General features: G+C 37.7%; 1 protein-coding gene across 6 annotated transcripts in view; it reads right to left on the bottom strand.

The window, feature by feature from the left end:
• MTHFD1L (methylenetetrahydrofolate dehydrogenase (NADP+ dependent) 1 like) overlaps positions 1 to 13,130 on the bottom strand; it is a 243,645-nt gene that overhangs the window by 230,046 nt on the left and 469 nt on the right. For 4 of the 6 annotated variants that reach the window (XR_005224753.2, XR_006289653.1, XM_037894985.2 and 1 more), the window contains exons 2-7: positions 11,470 to 11,554; positions 10,069 to 10,119; positions 9,931 to 9,984; positions 3,947 to 4,071; positions 2,824 to 2,924; positions 1,301 to 1,440 (exon numbers count right to left, since the gene is read on the bottom strand). Coding sequence is in view for 4 of the 6 variants with exons in the window: in XM_037894985.2 (XP_037750913.1) it covers positions 1,301 to 1,440; positions 2,824 to 2,924; positions 3,947 to 4,071; positions 9,931 to 9,984; positions 10,069 to 10,119; positions 11,470 to 11,554 (556 nt within the window). In the remaining 2 variants the exon portion in view is untranslated. Of the gene's footprint in view, positions 1 to 1,300; positions 1,441 to 2,823; positions 2,925 to 3,946; positions 4,072 to 9,930; positions 9,985 to 10,068; positions 10,120 to 11,469; positions 11,555 to 12,678; positions 12,732 to 13,130 lie in introns of those variants that run through there. The other 2 variants (XM_043543153.1, XM_037894986.2) reach the window with 2 other exon arrangements.

The following is a 13,130-nucleotide window of genomic DNA, read 5'->3' as shown; positions in this document are numbered from 1 at the left end:
GAACGTTTCATAACAAATCCTGCATGCTCAGACTTCAATCAACCTTTTTCCATTGCCCCTCAGTTCTGGAAAGAGTTCTGCTCCTCTCTGTCCTAACAAGGGAAGCACTTGTGAATTTCTTTAGGTCATAAATTATGTAATAGTACCCTCATGCAAGAGGTCCTATTGCTATGGCAGCGAGAAGCAGGTGTCTCTTTCTAGCACTGAGGAAAAGGGTTGATTGAAGTACACAAGTGTATAAAACTTGCTTTAAATTGTGTGAGAGAGCATACACTTGTGTGAACACCAGTGTACAGCTTGCAATCTAAAAAAGTTCACAAGTGGTTCTATACATAATATTCTGAAGCAGGGATCTTAACGTCTCACTGAGCTACAGCTTTTGAGTGAGCAGGGGAAGGAAAATTATCTGAGTGCTGAAATGGTCCGGGCAATGGAACAGCGAGCCTTCTCATGAGTTATATAGCTTGAGATTTGTACTGCCACCCAATATTGTGGTACTGAAGCACCTTCCACAAAAAACAGATTGACAGAGAGGTCCCTACTGAACTTCATGGAACATCTGGCTCTTCTCTCTTTTTGGGTTATAAATAGCTCTGCTTGGGACAGTTTTAAGGTATCTCCTCTAGAAGTTTATTATACAGCCAGCTTCCTTCAGCTACTATCTCCTCTGCTTCCACCCCCAAACATCATCATCAGGCTCCTCCTCCAACCCTTCCTTCAATCAGGAAGTAAAGTCAAATTCTGAGAGAAATCTGAGGTCAAAGGATATGCAAACTGATTTTTTCCTCATTATTAACTATCAAAAGGAACTGGAGACTTAAAAATTTGTGGGAGGATGAGAATGACATGTAAGAGCAACCCTTTAGATACAACACATTTTTCTTCATCTCATCCAATTACGAGATTGCTTTTTAAAAGAGCTTCACCACTTTCAGTTAAAAAGGGGCAAAAGTCAGTCACACAATTCTGAAGTTATTCTTGAGTTGTTAGTTCACTAAAGTGTTTTCTGATAGGTTGCTATTACTGTATCAGTGAAATTATGCCATTAAATATCTTCCCTCCCCAAACCTATGCTGAAGCATAAAAATCTCATGAATTGTAACAATTTGCACTAGTTAAAATATTCCCTGCCACTACTAGTGGCAGAGGGTCTCTCAAAGTTTTGAATGAACTCAAACCTTCTTAAATTATTTACTTCCTTTTGTAAATTGTCAGAATCATCCTACAATGTTAGAAAATGTTAAAAAGACTGTAAAGTTGCTGAGTGGCTTCTTATGATTTGACATAAGAAAATATTTACCTTGCTCTGAAGTTGCTGTGTTTTCCACTGGCAGCTCATAGTCATGGCACCTTTTCTCTGAAGCAGGCACTGCAAAGAGGCTTCCAGAGGACCACAAGTTCCCACTAGTAACACCTTCTTTCCATCTATGGTTTCAACTGCTTGACAAGAAAAGCCATAAGTCAGTTAAGCTGTCTATTGTAGTAAAAGACATTCACTACTAAACTTCATTGGAGCACAGATGTCCATGTAAGTGGACTTTCTGCCATTTGCCTTACTAAGAGACAAGGTTTTTAATTACAAGAAGCGCTATAAAAGGGCTCCATATGCTAGTAAATTTCTGATCATTGCGATGTTGAAAATGCCATATGCTTGTCTCTGGAAGAACTAACACAAAGGCAGATTCCAATTATATGCAAACAAACCCAGATTCCATTTAATTCAGCAATATGTACTGAACATTCACACTAATCAGGGTAAGACTGTCACTTGTCTGGGTTTGTCTGCATATAATCCTTTAATTTATCCAGTTGTAACCAGGTACTTCACCATTTTATTTAAAGGACAGTTGCTTCCAAAATTCAGAAGCGCAATGGGATAAGAGTCTGCTTTTGAATGATTGATTTAAGCCTTGATAAAAGATGTGGAAAAAAAACAACAACAACAAAATTTTGGGGTTTACAGGTAAAGTCATCTGCAATTTCAATGTTACCAAATATACAATGTCATCCAAAACAAAAGAGCCATTCATTAATAATCTACAGGAAATTTTTGATTTATCCAAATGTTTGTGTTATCCAAAATTCATCTCTGATCTCCTAGGTAAAATCTGTGTCAATTCTGTTTTTATAAAAGTTTCAGGTATTTCTGGAGACCTTATAAAATGGGTTTGCCTACAGCAGCATCCAAGCCAATAAAACGTGAGTCTATAGACAAAGGCCATGGTACTACTCCTAGAACCAGATCTGCAGTTCTGAATTCAGATCTTGCTGAGATTCTCCATCAAAAGAAGGAAGCAAGGAGCTGTTATTTCAAATGTAAAATTAAGCAAGAAAAACTGAGGCTGTGTCTGTATATAGTAAAATAGTAAAAAAGCAATAAGAAGCAAAACAAAACAAATAAAGTTTTGCTTTACAGTTTATCTCTATGTCTATAAAATGTATGTGTTCCCATAGAGCTGTGAGGGTCACTGGGACCACAGTCTTCATTTTACTTTCATATATTTTATAAAAGAAAACAAAAACCAAATCAAATGGGTGTTTGTAGGGTTTATTTATTTTAACTTGTTACCATGGTTTTTCAGGTGGCAAAACCACTACAGCGGATTTACATTGAGTTTACATGTTTATTTTGTGCATATCAGAAAAAAGGATGAAGAAATACAGAACAAGACTAATGTATGACAAAAACTGAAAGAAAAAAAAAAAAAAATTAGGGAAAGATTTCACTGCCAAGGATCTTATACAGGAATCTCACAAATCAACCAGAAAACAAAATCTTGTAGTTGGCAATATTAGAAATAGAATTGCGCAAGATTGTCTTACCTATTTTTCCAAGAAGCTCCATCACAGCGCTCGCAGTGGGAGAAACTGAACAGTTGTAAGTATCTCCACGCACCAACCGTCCCAGGTTTACATCTGATACTCTATCAAGGAAAAACATGGAAACATATAGAACAGAATGTGTGTGAGAGATGTATTTTAATTAGAGCTTGCCCTATGGGTTACATCTTATGTGTTAAAATTTAGACTGCAAGGCTCATAGAACTAGCAATAGTATATGGTTACTAGATTATTTTAATCTCTAAACTGCTATATCTAGCACTACTCCCAAGAGTTTAGATTTCAAACAAACACAGAACCATCAAGATAGATAAAAGAAGGGGAAAAAGGGCTATCAGAAATAAAATGAGTGCAAGACAATTTGTCACACGTACAAGTAGAATAAGAGGGAAACAAAGAGGGGAGGAAAAACGGATACAGGAGCATCTGTCAGGGGTGGATGGAAAGTTACATAAAAGCAGTGGAGGGTTTAAAGAGGTTTGGAAGTACTCATGATATCTGATGCATAGGAAGGAATGTTATTCCAGAAGACTGGAGCGTGTGAGAAAAGGTAAGAGTGAGAGGAGAAGACAAAAGGAACAAAATGGTAGGGCCGTCCAGGGTAGTTGCTGTAATTTAGACAGGACCCTAGAACTGTTTAAGTTACACCAGGGCCTTTCCAGCCCTTGGAGCGGTTCAGGATAGACTGACAGGGTGAAAACCTGTCTTAAAACTACCTTAGACCCATGCCCCCTTTAGAGGTTCAGCAAAAACCTTCACCTTGGAGCTTTCTTTAAAAATGCTGTCAATTAAATTAATCAGAATGATAACCACGCAGGACTGGACTACCTTAACACTGAATGAAGAGAATAAAACTGAGACATGGTTTTTGTTGCCTTTAAGTACACTACTTCTCAGGCTTACAGTTAGCAAAGATTAAAGCACAATGCTATCAAAATGACTTAAGCAGACACCGTGTGCTTGATTTTATAATCTTTTGTTCACATTTAATGACACAGTTAAACGCAGTGACTGAGGAGTCCATTAGTGAAAAGCAATGGGGAAAATAGATTTTAGAGCCATAAAACTTGTATCTGCTCTGGCTACCTCTTACTACTTAGCTTACCCATCCACATCCTTCTCTGGTTTTACTGCATTTAATATTTTGTTGCTGTATGCATTTTCAGAGAGGTGAAGGGCAACGCCGTGAACCGTAGGATCTTCATTGAGTCTCAAGATTTCACCAACAATCTAGGAAGTTAATAAAATGCTTTAGAAGACAGGATAAAGTCAAAAGTAGAACATTATGAAATAAAAATGGGTTGTAGCTTTAAATAATGCTTATAACACATGGCATTTGTCATCTGGCTATTTCTCTCATGCTTTAGCAGAAAGAGAAGCATGCAGCGATTCTGTGGAGTATACACACAAAGCTTAGTGAGTAGTAAGTACATTAACAGTTATCCCCACATATGGAGTTGCAGGGGTATAACTGAGGGAATTTGTCCCCAACATTGCTGAAATGATGGCCAACAGATAAGTGTATGTAAAGAGACCTGTTCCTTATGAAGGAAAAGGGAAGAGAGCTTAATTATGATATTTAAAGGGCAAGGACACAGAATAAGACCCTGCAAAAACAATTTCCATTAGCCATATTAAAACCAAAACCAAAACTAACTACAATTCAGAACCATCAAGATGTTTACATGGCTAAAACTGTTTAACTGTGCGATTTTGTTGTGACCCTTGTCCTACCTTCCATTTCCCCCTAACTCTACCTCCCCATTTGTTTATCACTCTCATTTCCTATAACACATCCAAAATAGAGATTGTAAACTCTGTGACGGGGAACACTCTTATTTGTTCTAAATAGCACCTACTAAACTTTTGGAGGTAGTAAAAATAAAAAATAGCAGTTGTGAAACCATGACCTGATACAACAAAAATTCACAGGATCATGATCACTTGTCAGGAATTCTAAGAACCTCAAAGGAGACACTCAGCTCAAATCAAGGTACCACTAGCCTCATAAGTCTGAAAAGCCACAACCCCATGTCCTCTAACTCATTGCTCTCATCCTCTTGCATCCACACAACCATCAAATCCTGTCAGTTCTTGCTCTCTGACACCTCTAAAATCCATTCATTACTCTCTATCACCAAAATCTTTATCCTGCAATCTTCCTAGCTGTCACAACCCACCTGCAATCTCCCATCTTGCTCCCTTCTACACTTAGGTCAAAATGGAGCAGGGAAAAGATATTCTGTGTACCATTTCATGTTAACTAACTCTTCCCCTACATCAGTCTTCTTCATAGGCCCATTGATTGTTTTGGGCTTTGCTGCAGATGTCCTAGAATTTATCATTGTGGGATGTCACATTTTTATTCAGATAGCCCCAGTAAATCATGATATTCTTGTCTATGGCATGTTTAAAAAAAAATTGTAAGTTTTGAAAACTATGTCACAGACAAAAGACCAAGATACACACACCCCTAGGCCCTGTCAATGAAACAAGAGTTTTCATAATAATAACCTAGGCTTTTGCATTCTGGAATGACTATATCAAACTGGTCAGAGAAGTTTGTAGGACCTAGAAATAACAGAGAGTAAGAAATTAGTTTTTATATTGATATCTATCTGCATGATGCATGCCCATACAATCATAATTAACGGGGAATCCAATACACTTCTATGATTAGTTGGTGGCCATCTTTAACCTCCTTCCCCACCCCCCCATGCAATTTATTTTCTATTTTAAATTATAAAAAGGGGAAAACTTGTTTGCTCTTGCTTAAATCTTCTGTTTTTCCTTTTAGCCTAATATATTATGAATTAAACCACTAGGTTTCCTTTGTAAGCATTTTATGTCAGCATTTTATTTACATTTCACATAACACTCATTGTGGTGCGATGTTCTTCCATGTATTGAAATCCTGAATATTGAGAGGATTTGGTCTCTTACTATGTAAAATCTTAGCAAAAGCTAGACACTATAACAGTTCCAAAGAACCATTCAGTAGTCAAAGTTTAAACAAACATGGTTTTGGACAGAAACCATCTAAAGAAGAATATGAAATTTGTTACAATAAAAGAGCACTTAAATGATCACAAGAGGGTTTTGTTTTTAAACTCATGTTTTTCAAAATATCAAGATCCTAATATACTTTAATGAAGTACAGCCTTCAAAACTATTTTTAAAAAACAAATTAGTTTTTGGTAAGACCACCAAAATAAATTTAAACACTTGTTTTTGGAACTCTGTGTGTTTGGTTTTTAAATATGGGTAGGGTGAAGACATGATAAACTAGAAACAAAAGAAAAAATAGGTATTTTAAAAGGGAAACAAATTCCCAGAAGAATTAAAATGACTGAATGTAAAGTTTGATTTAACAACCAATTGAACGTTTTTGTGCTCAGCTGGTGCAAATGTTGTTCTTCACCAAACAAAAGATAACCTCTGTATATAGGAATACGTACAATGATATCTAGTGCAGGAGGTGATTTTGATGTAACAAAATGACACTCAGAAAAAAGGCTTTATCTTCCCTTATTATGAAGTGTTTAACTTGATAATCTAAACTGGCCAAATAACAGACAAGTGATACAGCCACATATCTTTAAACAGCACAAGAAGCACAAAGTTGGGCCTCAAACCAAAACTAGAGGCCCAACTACTTCCAGACCTTTTACGTGTTTATAAAACTTCGATACTGACCTAAACCTGGCTGAAACAATATTTTAGACAAAAACACTCCCAATCCAGATTTGAATTTTGTGTCTGAATCCATCTCTAATAAAAACATCTATATCAAACCTGATCCATTGTGATACATTCCATTTTCCTGTGGCTTCAAAAATTAAAACTTATACTGTAAACAAATTACAGTATTTCAAAATTTCCTTTTCAAAAAAGTTAACTAGCACACATTTCTTCATTACCTGGCTAAGCTGTATCTTTGTGCATCACAGAATCAAAGAAAATTTACTACAAAGTCGTGTAATTCTACATTTATTTTAGCTCATATTTATAATGGAAAGTTAGGCTAGCACTAAGTAAGAGCTTGTGAAGACTACCTTGAAAATAAATTTTAAATAGCTTTAAAAAAAAACTGGCTTTTAAAAAATTATGTAAATTGTATGTACATGTAAAAGAAACTCTTGAGTGCACAGAGTCCTCACAGACCTCACCCTCACTCAATCAGGAGATCCACATTTGATTCCAGACTCTGCAATGAACCTGCTGTGTGATACTAGGCAAGTCATTTAACTTCTCAGAGTCAGTTTCTCCATCTGTGAAATGGAGATAATGATACTGGCTGGTCTTTCTAAAGCAGTTGCAAGTTCTAATGAAGAAAACCATTATACAAGTGCTAACTTTTATTAATAATTATTAACACTTGATCATTTTGACATGCTTAATACCATTCCATATGGCTATCCTATACTTCTAATCTTTTTACTTGTACTTTGCACTTTTTAAGTATATTTCAAACTCTCAAAGTCTATAATCCGATAAGCCTCTCAGCATTTGTGTGTGTCAAGGCTATATTATCCCCATTTCACAGATGGGAAAATGAGGCAGAGAGACGAAGTGACTTTCTCAAGGTTACCCAGGACATCTACAGCTGACCCAGGAAGAGAAACACACATTTTCCTATTTCTAGTTTGATGGTTCAGTCAGAAGACAATATGAAGTGGAGCATGAAAGTGCTGTGGTACTAGATAAACTTGTGTGAAGGATGTGGGGCTGATCTGTAATAATTTACAAATCCTGTATGTGATGGGGCTAGTGAGACAGTTAGTGGGATAGTATGGCTACACTGGGTTACTGGAATGTTTACTGTTTGCACATGCTGGATTAGTAGAGCTGTTAAGAAACTAGCCAGAAGACAACACAATGGCTCCCAATCAGCAACCTCCCAGTAAATGTGACAGGAATCATTGGGAGACAATGCCTGAGCTTTTAGCTGGGAAGATGCTATTTCCAGACTCCAGCCATAGTTACAACACCCATGACAGACTGACGCAGAGTCTGCTGGAGGATCTGAAAAAGCAAAACCTGCCTGACCTTCTACCCCAGAGGTAGAGCCCTAGGGTAAGAGAGACACGTTGTAGGCCTTCTGTTGTGTAAAATCCTTTTTCCTCTTATGTTATGCTCTGCTCCTGATACGATTAAACAGTATTTTGGTGTGAGGTAGCTGTTTGGTCACAGTTCTCAAAAGGAAGATTTGCAGGTGCTACACTTAGTTGGGCCTGCTGAGTAATCATGGTTAGTTCATGGGGGGCTGCAGCTTAGGACTCAGTCCTAGAGTGGGAGAAATGTAGGATTCCACCCCTGGGCAGGTGACGGCAGGAGGCCTATTACCTGAGGGGGCACGCAGAGAGATCAGAAAAGGGGACGGAGGTACAGTTAGCCCTGTAATCATGACAGCCTGTATTATGGTTATGGGGTCCCTATAGTTTTTTAAAAAAACCTTTTCACAACGTATAACAAAATTCTCTTCAGTGAGTTGTAATAACAAGCCCACTTGAAAACAGAATACACACCCTATTTTCTATTAAAATACATAATTCAGAAGATAAATGAAGTTAAGCTTTTTTTTTTACATTTGGGGATACTGCTAAAATATCAGGCCATATACAAGCAAAACAAAACTATAATAGAGAAGCAAACAGAAAATACACAAGCTCTAAAGTACCATCTTTAAAAATACACCTGCCCTGAATAAGACAAATCCACATCTGGAGTTTTAAAATAACCTGATTCTGTGCAAATTAACAGCTGAAAGAGAGACAGCTGCTACTGCTGTTTACCTCCATGGTTCACAGAATTCCTACTCAAAGCATGAGTTCACAATGGCAGAGGCTATGATTTCATATCCACAAATTTCTACCTGCTTCTGGGTTGTGTTACTCAACAGATGAGGTTCCCATTCATTATGAACACAGCAAACCGTATCTTGATTGTTGTTTGAAAGGTCTGGTTTTCTTAAATGGGTAACAGATTCAATGCATTATTTGTAAAAGCGGCTTACCAAAAATATTAAAGTAAGGATCCATAACAACCACAAGGTCGAGACAGAAAAATCTGTATCAGGAAGGATCCGCGTATGTAAGAGCTAGTTGTTACAGAAAGCACATTTGGAAATTATTTTTGTGACTTTAGTAAAGTAAAATATAGTAAAATTCTACGAATAAAATCCTAGAAACACAGTATATGAAATCTACATTTCTGTTGTGCTTTGCAACCCGGTCATTATTTAGGAAGTATGAAGGGTCTGGATGAATGTATTATTGACTATATACCCTAAACTTCCCAAGCATGATGAGATGAGGAGAGGAAAGGGTGATAGCCTTAACTCTGAAATCCCTTTTTATTTTTAAATTCATTTGGCCCTTTTACAATGTTAATAGGGGTTTCTGTATTTAATACATACAGGCCCAAATCCTGACCTCAGTTACATTAGTTCAGTGCCTCTGACATAACTGTGCAACCAAAGTGAGAATTTGGTCACCTCTATGTTACTATTACCAAATGAAGGAATTTATTACTACTATTTTTAACATTAACTCTGGCAGTGATGTAAACAGCCAGTTACAAACATATTTAAAATAATTCTAGAAATAATATATTCAGTTTAGAAGTTTCTCTGGCTAAAACCTGAGCTAATACAGTGAAGGAGTATGTGTATTCTGGAGAGCATGGAGGGAAAAGAAACTGCATTAGACAAGATATCAAGTTAGGGTCCCAACTGTGAAAACTCTCTTTATGTAGAATTTCCACTGACTTCAACAGAAGTTCCACACGTGGAGATATTTGCAAGATTATACTCATGATGCACTCTGTTCTTATGGTTAAGACACTAAACTGAGAACAAGGGGATCCAAGTTCTGTTTTCTGCTCTGACCCTTCCTATATATAGGTAAAAATGGGTATAATATTTGCTTACCTACACAGGCGTGCTAAGAGTATATGTTTATGTAATGTCTGGAAAGTGCTCAGAGGATTCAGTGGTGATGAATGCCATAAATATAAATTTTAAACATTTCCATTTGGTGTTATGATTCAAGTGTAAAGAAAAAGATTCCAACGAAGTGCTACAGTTACCTCATCTTCACTGCTACCCTGAGGGAGGCAAATGTGAATAACGTGCAGACCAATCTGCCAAGAGAAAACAAATATTTTAAGTTACTACAACAGTCAGAGGGCTCACAATTAAAATCAACCACATCTCCTAATCCTCACCTCTTTGGCAAAGTTCTGGTTTATTTCTTGCACCAAATCTTCATCACTTGCCTTAAGGGGACCAAAAAAAAAAAAAAAAGGCAGAATGTAAGTAATCTAAGGACAGAATTTGGATCCAAAGAGAATTTTATGGTTATATAGGATTATATTTTAAGAAAAATTGTGTGCACTCTGATCCACAGATCTACAGAAAGAAGGTGCAGCGCAAACATTTCTCTCTTTCCAAGATGTTGGAACTAGGTATATTGCTGCACCCCCTGGCTTGAAGCAGTTTCCATCATATACAGGGTTCACAGTTTGGTTCAATGGCTCTCAGCAACCCCACTATAAAAACCCCAGTAGTGAAAGGAGGTTAAAGCTGCCCAGTCTATAGGAATCTGACAGAAGGCCAGCTTGGAATATTTATCTTGGCTTGGTATGTTGAAATACATATCTTAAAGATAAGAGCTGGATGTTTTCCCTACTTTAAGCAAATTTGTTTAGTTTTTAGAAAAGGCACCAGTCCAACAATACTTGAAAGTGAAGTCACTTTTGAATCCCTATAACAGGTAAAGTACAGTCAATGGCAATAAAAGCATTCTCTACACTGCCCCCCAAATATGCCCCAACTCAAGTCTTTTCCACCTCTATTGAATGTGATGTGAGCCACTATCTACTGGGAACTGGACTAAAGTCACCACCTCTTTTCACAGACCCCAACAGAAATTTATCTTATGGCAATTGTTTTTAGCAACTATTGATCTGGGACAGTTTTGAACCAATGACTTAGAAGTAAAAGGACCTGCATCCCATCACTATCCTTCTAGCTGTCTAGTAATTTTTGCATTTTAACAACTCAGTAGAATGGATTATTACACATCTTCCCAGTCTGGACGCCTTAGACACCAATTCTGACAATGGAAATTGGTTTCATATGGAACCTAAAGAGAGTTATCCCATGACTTTCTGTGGAAACCAACTATACAGCACTAAGAATGTATATTTCTAAGACAGCAGTTCTTTAAGACTTGGCAATAAAGCCAGCTGTTGATCACTCATAAAGTGCTCAAATAGCAGAACTTGTTGCTTCTTTTAAAAGTTGTCAATAATACTTTGTACGTATATAGCATTTATTTGTAGAATCATAGAATATCAGGGTTGAATATCAGGGTTGGAAGGGACCTCAAGTAGTCATCTAGTCCAACCCCCTGCTCAAAGCAGGACCAATCCCCAATCCAATCTATTATTAGATTTCATTCCACAGCTTATAAGAAGCTAACTAGGAAACACCAATCAGTAAAAGTGCCCTTCTATTAAAGTTTTTTCTGCTACTCTACTGATAGTACATAAATAATTTTTTTAAATGTTTCAAAATGAAAATAATAAGAAACAATCCTTTAGTTAAATAAACAAACACTTTACCTGTACAATGGCAAGCGTCGGCATAAATGTAGGGTGTCCTTTCTGCAAGGATGCCAGGACTTTCTTTGAACTCTGAATGATTTCTCTGCAACACAACAGTAACATAGTATCAACGTTTGTTACACATTTCCCTGTTACACCATGACCAGAAAGCTGTTGACATTAATTTTCCATACTATTTTAGTGACAGAATTCAGAACTACTGAAGAAATTTTAAACATGTTCAATGGTTTTCATTTTCAAAGCAATATGTATATATTAATAAATACAGTAACATTTGGCAGCTAAGTATAGCAAAATTGAAGTAACAAATCCAGCCACAATAACTTCATTATTTAACTTGCATTTACCATTGCTCCGACATGCCCAGTCCTTTAGATTCTGCACCTCTAATTATTCCACAAGGTTTGGAAAATCCACTCACCAGTGAACAGGATACTGTATTAGCTAGAGGGGAGGGGTAACACTGACATATGCACTTTCTGCAGAGTTTGTTTCATTTCTAGTATCCCTAAAATCTGGGGGTGAGAATAATTTTCAAATGTGATCCAAACAAGTAATCTCTTCCTGAGACTGCAGCTAGCTCTAGCTCTAGGGCTATCTAGCTTCCTCAAGAGGCAACAAAGTGAACTTGCTAAGATTAGACTAAGTTTCAGTGCTGCTACTCGCTGCCTGTGAGCAGCACTGAAACAAATGGAACCTTGTCCAGTTCACTGCTGTATTACTGGGGAAACAATCACTCACTCACTCAAAAATTAAGGAAATAAAATATATAAGCTTGTAATGAAGAAAATAAAATACATAAACATTACAAACTTTGAAGTCCAGGGGTACAAAAATTACAGTCTTTACAGGTACATTTAAGGAATACAACTTAAAATTGAGCTGGGAAAAACAAGCTCTAAAACCCCCAGAGAGCAGCAGAGATTTCCCACCTCTTTGCAGGGTTTGAAACACAAGCAATGCAACACCAAGAATCTGAAAGTGAAACTGACTACAAACAAAAGCTTCAAAGATTCTTATTCTCCAAGCTGAAGGAAATATGAGTAGTAAACAGTATTAAAGGGCAGAAGTAGAGAAGTACATTTTAAATTCTTTCACGTTTACTAACCTACAGCATTACTAAAACATAGTAAAGGAATCAATTCACAGCCTCTGGTGTATAATGTTAATGCACAGTGGATTTTTAATACATAATTTTATACATACTGTAATTTAATACACAACTGACTTCATGGAGAGCAACACTTGGTTTTACTCTTTATGTTATTACACAGAACCCATGGAGTACGTGCAACGTGGCAGAACTTAGCTGTACTCGCGGAGCCCTCACTTAGTTTTCCCTTTCCTGATATCAGGGCACGTTGGTTTGTCAGAAGGAAGTTACGCGCCCACGAGTGTTGTGCTTGAGGCGAGGGGAGCAACGGGAGCCCGCGGAGCGTGTCACGCCCAGGGGATGCTGCCAAGTGACTCCCCCAGAAGAGGTGGCGCAGGCCAGTATCCCGCTGAGGCGCGGGCAGGGAGAGGAAAGCTGAACCTCCCGGAGCCGGGGGATGGCAGCACCCGCCTTGGCCTGGGGGTCCAGAGGGAGCCTCTGCCCCAACTCCGCCAAGCTCTTGCATCAGACGTAGCGGGGCGCAGGCAGCGCCGGAGCCCCCACG

Source organism: Chelonia mydas, chromosome 3 (genome assembly GCF_015237465.2).
Source record: "Chelonia mydas isolate rCheMyd1 chromosome 3, rCheMyd1.pri.v2, whole genome shotgun sequence".
Lineage (NCBI taxonomy): Eukaryota > Metazoa > Chordata > Testudines > Cheloniidae > Chelonia > Chelonia mydas.
The sequence above is the reverse complement of the archived record's forward strand: the minus strand, read 5'-3'. Positions and strand labels throughout refer to the sequence as shown.